The sequence below is a fragment of the Fopius arisanus genome, unplaced genomic scaffold (genome assembly GCF_000806365.1).
Source record: "Fopius arisanus strain USDA-PBARC FA_bdor unplaced genomic scaffold, ASM80636v1 scaffold00085, whole genome shotgun sequence".
In the NCBI taxonomy this organism is placed as follows: Eukaryota; Metazoa; Arthropoda; class Insecta; order Hymenoptera; family Braconidae; genus Fopius; species Fopius arisanus.
The window spans coordinates 571,801-584,799 of NW_011887824.1; the positions used below are offsets into that span (position 1 = coordinate 571,801).

The 12,999-nt window shown below is 44.0% G+C and overlaps 1 protein-coding gene across 1 annotated transcript in view; it reads left to right on the plus strand.

Annotated features, from left to right (window-relative positions):
* The window catches only part of LOC105270353 (uncharacterized), a 22,707-nt gene extending 12,053 nt beyond the window's left edge, over positions 1–10,654 (plus strand). Inside the window, exons 2-7 of the mRNA XM_011311227.1 lie at positions 3,732–3,943; positions 4,027–4,171; positions 5,293–6,716; positions 6,791–9,323; positions 9,411–9,625; positions 9,668–10,654. Of these exons, the coding sequence (XP_011309529.1) occupies positions 3,732–3,943; positions 4,027–4,171; positions 5,293–6,716; positions 6,791–9,323; positions 9,411–9,625; positions 9,668–10,654 (5,516 nt within the window). The remainder of the gene's footprint in view (positions 1–3,731; positions 3,944–4,026; positions 4,172–5,292; positions 6,717–6,790; positions 9,324–9,410; positions 9,626–9,667) is intronic.
* The last annotated feature ends 2,345 nt before the right edge of the window (positions 10,655–12,999 follow it).

Below are 12,999 nucleotides of genomic sequence, written 5' to 3' on the forward strand. Positions count from 1 at the left end.
TTTTTTTGTACACATCCTATCTTATGTGCACGCAGAAAAATAGCACTGTGTACAACTTAATGGAGCGAAATTCCGTGGACAAATTTGATGTGCACGTTTAAAAATCAAATGTGCATATTTCATTTGATTTTTACATCTGTGCACAAACATAATTGTGTTCAATCCTTATGTGTATGACTCATACCCGGTCTGTACACTGATCAACTTCGCTTGCGCATGAGCTGTTCTTGTGCTCCATCGATCTACATTCGGTCAACTCGATATTCAGAGTATACCTTCGTTACCGACCAATTAACGACTGAGCTCGTGCGCACACAGCCCGACAAAACGTGGTCCGCATGCCACACAGGTTGAAACACGCTTCCCGGCTAACTGTGATTAGACTTGTGACAGTGTTTTGTTGGAAACGGACGAGGGTAAAGTGCCATTGCTTATAGACGAAGTCCAACGTAGACCAGCCATCTGGAATAAAAAACCTCGACGAGAATCGGTGCAAGGGTTACATTGGCACCGAGTGGGATTAAGTGGCGGCGAGCATCCGTGTATCGAGTAAGTATACTTCTGTTTTTTAAAGATTGTAATAGTGCAATTTATTTCGACTGTTACGAATTGTCAATGAAAATGGCGGTTTCAACGGGTATTACTCTATTGCGAACGTGAGAGGTGAGTTGCCATATTTTCATTTATATCTATGAGATTATTGAGTTTGGAGGCGAAATGTAATAATCAGATAAACTCAAACGTTCAATGAAAGAAAATAACTATTCTGCTTTTAGGGGAATTGTTTTATACTGCGCTATCACTTGGGATCATTGATAATGAATTCTGATTCAATAAACCGAAAGAGTGGTAATAGAACTCCCGGACTCAATATGAGTCGCTTTATTAATGGAGAGTACGTCAACTTGTTTCCTGCGCTAAGGAAGTATCCTGATAAATTCATCGAGTATACGAGAATTACTGTCTCTACATTTGACTATATTCTCTCAAAAATTAGTCCATCGCTTATCAACAATTGGTGTAACTTACACACTCAACCGATTATGCCAGAAGAAAGATTGGTTTTGACGCTCAGGTAATTTTTTAATGGTGACTCAAACCTTGGATTTGGAAATAAAGTAAGTTCGAATTTCGGTTTATTTTATATGTATATTAATTGTAGGTTATCACTCTGCAGGTTTCTTGCGACAGGAAATACGTATTCGGATTTAACGTTTTCGTTCAAAATGGGAATCAAAACCATTTCTGTAATTGTATCTGAGACGGTGGATGTCCTATGGTCGACACTGGTATACACATATGACAGTTCCTTCCATCACCGACTTCATTAAAATATCTCAGAATTTTGAAACTAAATGGAAAATTCCACATTGCATTGGAGCCATTGATGGGCGTCATGTCAACATGAAAAAGCCTTCTCAGTCTGGGAAATTGGATTATAACTTCAAATGGTATTATTCGGTTGTTCTACAAGCTGTTGTTGACGCCAACTACAGATACGTTTGTATAGATGTAGGAGAATTTGGCAGTCTACAGTCCACCTCAATAATCCTAATTACAACAAATTAATTCATGATTTTGAAATTTCGTCTTCAAACTCATCATGAGTAGTAGAAACTAATAATGAAAAAGACGAATTTTTTTTTCTTATTAAATCTGAAGAATGATTTTAAACTCGATACTTCTCACTCTCTCTATCTCTCGCATTGAGATTGAAGCGCGAACTGGTCCACCGCTCACGTGGTCGCGTGTGTTTACCGGTGAGCACGTACGCGTCGTATAAACAAAACACTCGACCTCTTGGATGCGCAGTGAATTGTTTTCGAAGTGGAATGAATATTCCACCATAGTCTGCAGAAGATGATACCACGCAACATAACACAAGTGTAATAATTTGCAAAGATCTTTCTTTTTTGGGTTTTTACATTGAATGCTCATGACATTGAACAAAACAGAAATTAATTGTGCACTTTTGAACTGAATGTTTCCAATTTGAATGGAACATCAATTACTTTATCTAATTGGATAACAATTAATGATAATAAAACAGACACGAATCAATTTAATTTTTCAATAAAATTTCCTGAGACTTGGTGATTGTCGAATGCTTTCTGTGTGTTTATGTGTTTACCGATGAGCACGTACGCGCCGTATAAACAAAACACTCAGCCGCTTGGATGCGTGGTTTCGAAGTGGAGTGAATGCCTATTCAATGGATCGAAAAAATGATATGATACAACAGAAGAAGTATAATAATAATAATTGGAAAAAGGGAATTTTTTTCTACATTGAATCGAAATGTAAGGTTTGTAAAAATGAACATGAGAATAGTTTTTAGAATGTGTAAATATATTTTTCCATTTTTGCAAGTCAAGACAAAAGACCGATTTTAAGATAATAAGTGAAGTAAAAATGTCTGAGTTTTCAATCAAAAAGTTCATTAAAATCTTTTTCACTATTGTCGAATTTTTGATGACTACTCTGGAACCAATGTTTCAAGCGGTGCAGATTCACCGAAGCACAGCAAACTAACTCCTGCGCTGTCTTAATGTGTCGATGAATGTGCGGATGGGCATTTTCTTTGAAGAAACAATTGTCGATCTTTGGACAATTATAATCTTCTAAATTTACAACGTGGTAGGAATCACCAAGCAGTTGTTCCACATAGTGCTGTTTCTCTAAGCCTTTCACATACATTTTTCGACTATTCAGTAGAAAACTGTGAAAAACTTTGTCAATGTTATTATAACCACAACCACCAACACTCCATTGTATTCCATGATGATTACGAGTTGGCCACCTGTTGGTTATAATATCCTGCATCTCCAGATCACTCCAGGCACATGGTGGTTGAAAGAGGATGTTGTTGGAGAGAGATTCTTCAATGTCTGGCGACTGTTGCACTGCCACTGCATTCAATTCTTTTATGATAAATTCTCCTCGTTTTTGGAATCCTTGCAAATCAATGATGAATGCCATGCTGTTCTTGTACAAATGATGATTGGATAATTTCTGATAGTCCAATCACTCTTACGTTCAGAGCGGAGGTGTGCAGTATCCCCTCCTCTGGGCTCGTGTGTTTCTTCACTGGCTATTTCCCTCTCTCCGCCCCATCCACAACCAATTTTTTCATTGCTTATTATATACTATGGAAAAATGAGCTGAGGACACCAATTGCCACAGCCACCATTTCCTCCAGCGTCCCAATATCTGCACTACCACCATCCTCATTGTGTGAATCACGTTCAGGGGAAGTCCCACCCTCACAGGAGCTGCAATCGGGAGATGTTCCACACTCACTTCCTTCAGCCACAGGTTCTTGCATAAATATATAAAAATCGTTGCTTTTCACCAGAATTGTGCGAACTCCAACGAGTGTGAGATGGACTGCAGTGATACCGTCAAATTGTAGAATAGCTTGGCTTATATGGGTTTTATGCCGCAGAAATAACATTAAATTAAGAAATAGTATTAGGTAATTTCTCATTGACCTGGATAATATGACGACACGCGAAGTGGTACATATTATCCAAAACGTAAAATCGAATCAAAGAATGTAAATGTTGTAATATAAACTAACCCGAATATTTGTGGATTAAGTCCACATATATTCGTCATAATGTGGATCACTGGGGTGCAGTGTCAACACTTCGCCCATTTTTTAATTTTTAGTGAATTTCATAGTGTCATCATTGTATTATAATAATTGACGATTGTGTTTTATGTTTCAGTGAAACTTGAAGTGTACGTTTTCCCGGATCCTCAGATGAGGCTGGAGTGGGAGGAGGATGACGGGAGGATGGAGGATTGGCGGTTGGGGGAGGTTGAGAGGGTTGGGGAGGACCTCACCAGGTACTGGAGCCTGGTGGAACGTCTCCAGGTACACATGGATTTTATTATTAAATTCATGGCGTACCTGGGTCATAATTTTTTCGCCAACAAGGTAAAATACTAATAATCAATTATAATGTATTGCTCCTCCTTCTGGACTTAATACATATATATTATCAATTTTTCTGTTAACAGGAATCGCAGCTTCACCAGGAGATGAGGAAGTTCCTCAACTTTTTGCTGCTGATGGGTCGAGAAAATGAGGCCCTGGAGATGTTGCCTCACGCGCAGGGCATCGCGGCAGCCGCCGTGCTGATCCTTGACGCGCAGCAGCACTATGGCAAGTGAAGTAGGTAAAATTCATTTCTCTCTGATTATCTTTTTTATTTTAAAACTAATGAAATTTATTTCGTATGTTCCAGTTGCAAACAGATCTCCAGGTGTTCGGTTTTCCACCGAATTATTCTTCCACACACTCGCTCACATTCACAGACACACATGACCCACTCAGCTGACTGACTCGCTCACCTCAGATGACTAGTGGCCTTTCACCTCTGACACCTGAGGCGCCACTTGCTGGATAGGTGTAATTGACCATTGCGATGATCGACACCTCCCACCTTGCGGCTTATCACTCTCTCTCATTTGCATATCGTCGTTCGCGAGTGTTGACGTGTTTTTCTCGGAACTTCTCTTTTGTTATATTAATTGACCAGCTCATTATTAGTACTTCTCGAAAATACCTTTTCAATTCTTTGAATTGTATAGCGTTTTTGCTCAGCTCGCTCTATTGTAACAAATTGTGTGTTATCAGTGACTTTTTACTAATTAAAATTGACTCTTTTGATCGACGCCACGCGAGTGATTATTTGATCCTCTCACGCACTCTCCCGTAATCCGATTATATCTCGTCCATCGCCTGAAAATATCCCCGAAACCAGATCCCGCATCGAACATTTTGGTCCTTCGAGCCGGATACACGGGATATTTTTTTGTTTTCGCGCTCATTTAGTGTTTTACGGGAGTGTTAATTGGACAGCGTCAGTGTTCAGTGTTCAGTGGAGCGCAAAGTGCAGTGTCGCCACCCGAGAAAATTTGAATTCGTCCAGCTCAAGCGGTACTCAACCAGTTTCTCTCGCGCTACATCAGAGGCCTGCTCTACCGACCCAGCAACTAGGCGCACTTTCAAAGACCATCTCAAGGCGGGAAATTCAAATAGACCAGCGCGACTAAAGGGAAGTGAACATTATTCCTTTTTAGTTTTTGTTGAATTTTCTCGCTTGCTCCGGAACTGGGTTTTTTGCTGCCGTCTCTGTTTTATTATTTTCCGCTGCTTTCTCCTCTGTTATTGACCTGCGTCCTTGGACTCTTCTCTCGATCTGCTTTCTTGCTTTTTTTATTTTTATTTCGCTCTTCGCTTAAAACTATTAAAATTAATAAAAAACTTGGCAACTCTCGAAGCGGTAATCTCTGTGCAGACGATACGTGCAGCCTTCATAGAAGGCATTTTTAAGGAGTCTAATGAAGAGGACATTAAGCAGCTCGGCGTGACTGCTCTCGATTCCAAACTGATGATGCTTGAGACCTATTGGGCTAAGCTGGAAGCCTCTCATGAGAAGCTTGTTTCTCAAAAAATCGAGAATTTGACCTCTCTCGACTATTTCAAGCATCAAGTTTTTGATTCAGCTCTTAAGAACTTCGCTGGTGCTAAGGTGGCTCTACTTCAGCTTTTGGAGAAGAAAGGCGCTCCAAACCTGAACCAGTCACTACGTGTACCTGGGGAAGGACATTTGACCAGCTCAAATCGTCGTGCTCTGCCTGAGATTTCTCTGCCAAAATTCTCAGGCATCTATCAGGAATGGAGGCCATGGAGACATCTTTTCCAATCGTTAGTTGGCTCCAATCAGGACATTCCAGGGGTCGAGAGGATGCACTACCTCCGCGTCTGTCTCTCTGGTGAGCCTCTCAAGCTCATCTCTAACTTGCCCGTCTCTGAAGAATCATTTCGCATTCCCTGGAGAACTCTCGTTGATCGCTACGAGAACAAGCGTTTACTCGTTGCAGCTGATCTTGACCAGCTCTTGAATCCAGCTCCAATGAAATCGCACAGCGCCTCGGACCTCAATCTCTTGACCAGCTCGATCACTGAAGCTCTCAGCGCTCTCAAGGCTCTGGATCAGCCAACTGATCATTGGGGTCCAGTGGTTGTTCACGTTCTCACTCGTCGGCTATCGAGCAAACTCAGGGAAGCTTGGGAGAATAAAATCGGCGCCTCCACTGAATATTCTTCTCTTCACCATCTCCTTGATTTCCTCCAAGGTCGCTCTCGATCCATGGAGACTCTGGAGGTTGGCTCGCAGTCGCTCTCTTCAGCAAGCTCATCTCGTCCTTCTCAACCCACCGTTCAGACTCGATCCATGACAAAGACCAGCGCCAAGGTTAACCAGATGTCAGCCTCTCGTCCTTCTCAGCAGTCGGCTCAGCAACTTCATGGCCCTTCTCAAAAAATACAGTCCACACAATCGACATCTTGGGCTGACGCTGGCTACCCGTGCTCGTACTGCAAGAGGGACCATTACATCGCCTCTTGCAGCGAATTTAAAGCTCTCTCGCCCATCGCAAGGAAGCAAGTCGTCGACAAACTCTACCTGTGCTACAACTGCTTGGGGAAGCACAGCATCAGAGTCTGCCAGACATCTCGTACGTGCACGACTTGCCAGGAGAAGCATCACACACTTCTCCATCTGGATCGCTCTCGTCGCCCTGCTCAGACACGACCTGCTCATCAGACTGTCTCCACACAGCCTCAGCCTCAGCCGCAGCAACCTACCAGACCTGCTCAGTTTTTAGGAGTACTCTCAGTGACTTATAATAGTGCTGGGGAGGTCATCCAAAGTACGCCAGCTCCTCATCCTCAGAACTATCGCTCATCTCGGAATCTCTCGTGCGTCAATTGAAGCTGAAGAAGCAGCGTAGCTCCATCCACATTTCTGGTGTGGGTGAGTCGTCGTTTGGGACAACGTCCGGCGAGGTTCATCTCCCGCTACAATCGATCTACTCAGCAGAACGTATCGAAGTTATCGCTCATTCTCTTGATCATCTCACGGCATCTCTACCGACCTTCTCAGCAGAGGATCTCGAGTGGGATCATCTCAATGATCTCAATTTAGCGGATCCGAATTTTCGAGTCCCTGCTCCAATTGATTTGCTCATCGGCGCTGATGTATTTGGTCGAATCATCAAGCCCAGCATCATCAAACAGGGAGCAGATGCTCCAGTTGCTCAGCTCACATCTTTCGGCTGGATTGTGTTCGGCTCTACAGGTTCAGCGTTAGCTCTTACTCGACTCGCTCAACACCTGGCTGTCTCAGAGGTTTCTAAGGATCAGCTCGAAGATCTTCTCGCTGAATTTTGGATCCAGGAAGAAGTTCCTGGACGCGTCGACTCGAACCTCTCAGCTGACAAGCTTAGCTGTGAGCAGCATTTTCGTCAGACTCACTCTAGAGACAGCTCAGGTCGTTACATCATTCGATTGCCCCTCTCATCTCCAATTTCGTTGTTAGGAAATTCTTATCGCCCAGCTCTAGCTTGTCTCCATCGGATTATCGCTAGGATTTCCAAAGATCAGCGCTTCTTTCAGCTCTACTCTGACTTTCTCAAAGAATATGTCGATCTCGATCATATGAGGTTGATAGTTCCTTCTCTTGTTAGCTCTTCGTCTTCGGTTCAGGTGGAGACCGCTTGTTGCTCTGACGGGATGACCTTGGCACATGAAGCTCAGGCTTCAGGAGGGTTGAGGGTCTCTGAGGAGCTTCGAGTAGGACCATCTGGCATTCGCAGGAGTTATTACCTTCCTCATCATGGCGTAGTTAGAGAGAGCAGCGTAACAACGAAACTGAGAGTAGTTTTCAATGGATCAGCGATGACCAGCTCAGGGAAATCGCTCAACGATATTCTCCATACAGGGGCCAAGCTGCAGCGCGACATATCTGATGTTCTTCTCTGGACTAGGCAGCACAAGGTCATCTTCATGACGGACATCACGAAGATGTTCCGTCAGATCAGAGTCCATGAAGATGACTGGCCTCTGCAGCAGATTTTATGGACCAACTCACATGGAGGACTCTCAACGTATCAATTGACCACCGTCACGTATGGGACTAGATCAGCTCCGTTTCTCGCGAATCGTGTTCTTCTCCAGCTCGCTGAGGATGAAGGGCACAGATTTCCGCTGGCCGTCGATCCCATCGTGAAGGGAAGATACGTTGATGACATCTGTGGAGGTGCAGATACGCATGACGAACTCGTAGAAACCGCTGAAGATGTTCGCAATCTCTGTGCTGCTGGAGGGATGCCTTTGGCAAAATGGCATAGAAACAGCTCAGACCTTCTCAGATGGCTCGATCCTGACCACACCTCAAATGACCAGCGAATCTACGAGGACTCAGAGACCAGAATACTGGGGTTATCCTGGCAGCCCAACTCAGATAACTTCGTCTTCTCAACCAAACCATCGCAGAACTTGACCGTCTCCAAGCGGATTATTCTGTCAGAAATTGCTCAGCTATACGACCCTCTCGGATTTCTCTCTCCTGTAGTCATCAGAGGAAAGATGCTCCTACAGGAGATTTGGATTGAAAAGCTTGGTTGGGATGATGAAGTTTCGCCTCAAGTAGCACATCGATGGAATAGTTTTCGTCAGGATCTCACCTCGTTGTCCAGCGTATCCATACCCAGATGGATTGGACTGCTCCAGAACTCCGTAGTAGAATTACACGGATTCTCAGACGCCTCTCAGCTCGCGATGTCAGCCGTGGTCTTTCTCAAGGTCTTCAATAATAATGAAAAGCATCGCATATCATTGGTCTGCTCGAAAACTAAAGTAGCTCCTCTCAAACGGCTGACTATTCCAAGGCTTGAGCTCTCAGCTGCAGTTCTTCTTGCTAAGCTTGTAAAGTACGTTAAAGACCAGCTCAACTTCTCGAATGTGCCTACGTACTTATGGACCGACTCTTCAGTTTCGCTTACATGGATCAGCTCTCACCCTTCCAGATGGAAGGAGTTCGTTAGAAATCGTGTCCAGCTCATTCAGGAATTGACGGATGCTCAGTGGGAGCTCGTTCCTGGCAAGGAGAACCCAGCTGATTGCGCATCTCGTGGATTAACGACATCTCAACTCGCATCGCACAAGCTATGGTGGCAGGGTCCATCATGGCTCAAGAAGAGCTCATCTCATTGGCCATCTCTGGAACTCTCTTCAGTGGCATCAGCTGATCTTGAAGAGAAACCTGGTGTAGTGCTCAACGTTAAAGTCCAGCGCCCAGAGATCTGGGATTTAGTACATCGCTATTCCTCGCTCAGTAAGCTGCTCAGAATTACTGCTCTCTGGCAACGTTTTATTGCTCGTCTCAGAAATATTCCAGGATCTTCGTTAAAGATAGCTCTCAACCCTAGTGATATTGAACAAGCTCGTCTCTTCTGGATCAAGGCTAGTCAGTCAGCGCATTTCTCGTCCGAACTGATGACCTTGACCAGAGGGCAAAAACTTAGACCTTCTCATCCGCTCACTTGATTGACAGCGCATATTGATCACCAGGGGATTCTTCGCGTTGGCGGACGTCTCAAGTTTGCTCAGCTCGACAATGATAGCAAACATCAAGCTATCATTCCGAAGGAGTCTCAGTTTGCTCAGCTCATTATTCAGGATGCTCATCTCAGGACTCTTCATGGTGGAACGCAGCTCACGCTTGGTCAGCTCAGACGATCTTACTGGATTGTTGGTGGAAGAGCACCAGTAAGATCATTCATTTTAAAGTGCGTTCCATGCGCAAGATAGCGAGGAATAAGAGCTCAACAAGTCATGGGTCAGCTCCCAGTAGCTCGTCTCTCACCCGGCCGTGCATTTCTCAATACAGGGGTTGATTATGCCGGTCCAGTTTCGCTCCGCTCATGGAAAGGACGTGGCCATAAATCTTGTAAAGGATGGCTCGCAATTTTCGTTTGTATGGCTACGTCCGCGGTTCATCTCGAAGTCGTCTCAGATTATACATCTGACGGCTTCATGGCAGCGTATCGTCGTTTTGTTGCTCGGCGCGGGCTCTGTAGGAATTTGTTCTCAGATTGTGGTACAAACTTGCTCGGAGCCGACAAAGAAATAAAAAAGCTCTTCTCAATGGCGTCCAAGGAATCGGACCAGCTTGCTCATCTCTTGCTCAACGACGGAACGAAGTGGTCGTTCAACCCACCAGATGCTCCTCACTTTGGAGGAAAGTGGGAAGCAGCAGTGAAGTCGGTTAAGTTCCATCTCAAACGGACAATTGGAGAAGACCTGCTTATATTCGAGGAACTAACCACCCTGCTTGCTCAAATCGAAGCCGCGCTCAATTCTCGTCCACTTGAACCGCTCTCGGAAGATCCTGATGACGTCTCAGCTCTCACTCCAGGACACTTCCTAATTGGACATACTCTGACAGCTCTGCCTGAACCTTCGCTGGACAACTCGAACATCGCTCGTTTAACTCGTTGGCAACTCATCCAGCAGAAAGTTCAGAGCTTCTGGAAAAGGTGGTCCACCAGCTATATTCAGCATCTCCAGTCCATCTCCAAGTGGCACCACCCATCTCACGACATCAAGATCGGCTCTATAGTCCTTCTCACCGACGAGAGGTTTCCACCAACGAAATGGCCTCTCGCTCGAGTTACCGCTCTCCATCCTGGTGGAGATGGGCTCACCAGGGTGGTAACCATCAAGACGTCCAGCTCTACTCTTCAGCGGCCCATCTCTAAGCTTGCCCTTCTACCAATATCGACCAGCGACTTCTGATCTACAAGACCAGCTCACGAAGATCTTCTCAGGAGCATCATGCTGCTCATCGGTAGTTCGTCTTCACGACTGAGTTCATCGCTGCTCCGTTCTTGACCAGACCTTGATGAAGATTTACGCCCTTCATCTTGAAGCCTGGGCTGGAGCGGAAGCCAGTCAACCTGGATCTGCGGAATTTACGCGTCCAACGATCTTGGCTGTGCTGGCAATTGATCATCGCTGATGGACTCCAGTGGTGACTTTGACCAGCGAGTAATTCTTGCCCTGGCTCGGTTAATCTCTTTTATGTTCTAGGTCATCTCATAAACGTCAGCAGTTGCTGACGGCTGGGGAGAATGTTAGGTTTTCCACCGAATTATTCTTCCACACACTCGCACACATTCACAAACACACATGACCCACTCAGCTGACTGACTCGCTCACCTCAGATGACGAGTGGCCTTTCACCTCTGCCACCTGAGGCGCCACTTGATTGATAGGTGTAATTGACCATCGCGATGATCGACACCTCCCACCTTGCGGCTTATCACTCTCTCTCATTTGCATATCGTCGTTCGCGAGTGTTGACGTGTTTTTCTCGGAACTTCTCTTTTGTTATATTAATTGACAAGCTCATTATTAGTACTTCTCGAAAATACCTTTTCAATTCTTTGAATTGTATAGCGTTTTTGCTCAGCTCGCTCTATTGTGATACATTGTGTGTTATCAGTGACTTTTTACTAACTAAAATTGACTCTTTTGACCGACGCCACGCGAGTGATTATTTGATTCTCTCACGCACTCTCCCGTAATCCGATTATATCTCGTCCATCGCCTGAAAATATCCCCGAAACCAGATCCCGCATCGAACACGAGGGAACTTTTTTAATTAGACTAAGAAGTTTTTTTATTATTTTGTAATTAGAGTAATAAGTTTTTTTATTATATTTTTTAATTAGTGTGATAAGTTTTAATGTAAAAATAAAAGAAAAAAGGCTAATTGTCAGTTCTCCGAATTTATTTCATAACAATCCATTTTCAGGTTATTTTATAGTAAAATTTATAGTTTATGGGTTTTCCACGTTATTGAAGAGGCATGGATTGAACTCTCCCTCCAGGAAGGTGATTTGCAGACGTTTGGCAGCAGCAGCCTCGCGGTATTTCTCCAGTTTTGTTTGATCTTGTTGGAAGGCGTTGGACAGTCGTGGTGGTAGATACACGATGCACTCATCATTCAGAGCGACAACCACTTTGGAGCCAAATTTAGTTGAGATCACCTTCAGATCGGTGACTAAATACTTCTGGTTGAGTGACAGCTCCGTTCGACGTTTGGTTGGCAGGAAATTCCCTCGACTTGCAATTCTGTTGATGTCATCGAGATCCAGGGCTTGCTTCTCCATTGTGATTTATTTGGTTCTCTCCTCGATTCACTTCGTCTTAGAAAATTTCGTGTGACTGCACTTATAGATTGGAGACTGGATGATGAATCAGTTGCTTTACTCCAGCTACTTATAGGCTCTTCGCAAGTAGAGGGGGAATGCAATTGTCATTTATAATTGCAATCGAACGGCAATTCCAAGAAATTTAGACAATCTCCACCCAACGGTCAAATTTTTCCCGGAAACTCAACTGCCACCAAGCTTCCGAGAAATTCATGAAGAAATGTTAATAAATCGATCCAACGGTCGAATTTTTCTCGGAAAATGAACCGTCTGCATACTCCTGAGAAATTGATGAAGAAATGACAATTAATCGATCCAACTGAAACTTTATGGCTCATTGAAACTCCAACAAGCAATGATATAAATTGATCTGAATTTTCCTAGGGGTTGTTAGCCTTATTTCAAGATGGAACGTAGCAGCATTGTGCGCTGTTCCAGAATAATTGAAATTTTCCAACATGCCTATCAAAATGCACAATCTCAACACATTCAGCAATGGATTGATCGATGTGGTTACTATATTAAATTTTATACTCGAGTTTTGAAAAGACGAAATCAACTATCGGTTGGTGAGAAAAATAAAATTCTTTCTACCATTGCTCGAATTCAGGGTTATCACGAGGGATTCACAAATAGACAACATCAAGGTGGTCGTGTGCAGGTGCCATCGCATAGCAGAGAAGAAGAAGCGCTTGCAGATCGTGTACGCTGAAGAGATGGACCATCAGCTTTTCACAGTCGTATTCGCACGGGCATTGTAATCAATCTTTAACATAAAGATCCAACTTCCTTTCTCAATGGTGCATAACAACTGTCAACAGCACATTTGAGAAGTGTTCGCGAAAAAAATGGCAATATAAAGGCAAATGCTATTTTAGCGTGCAAATTTACATTGAAAAAGGACGAAGTGATTACTAGTGAAGT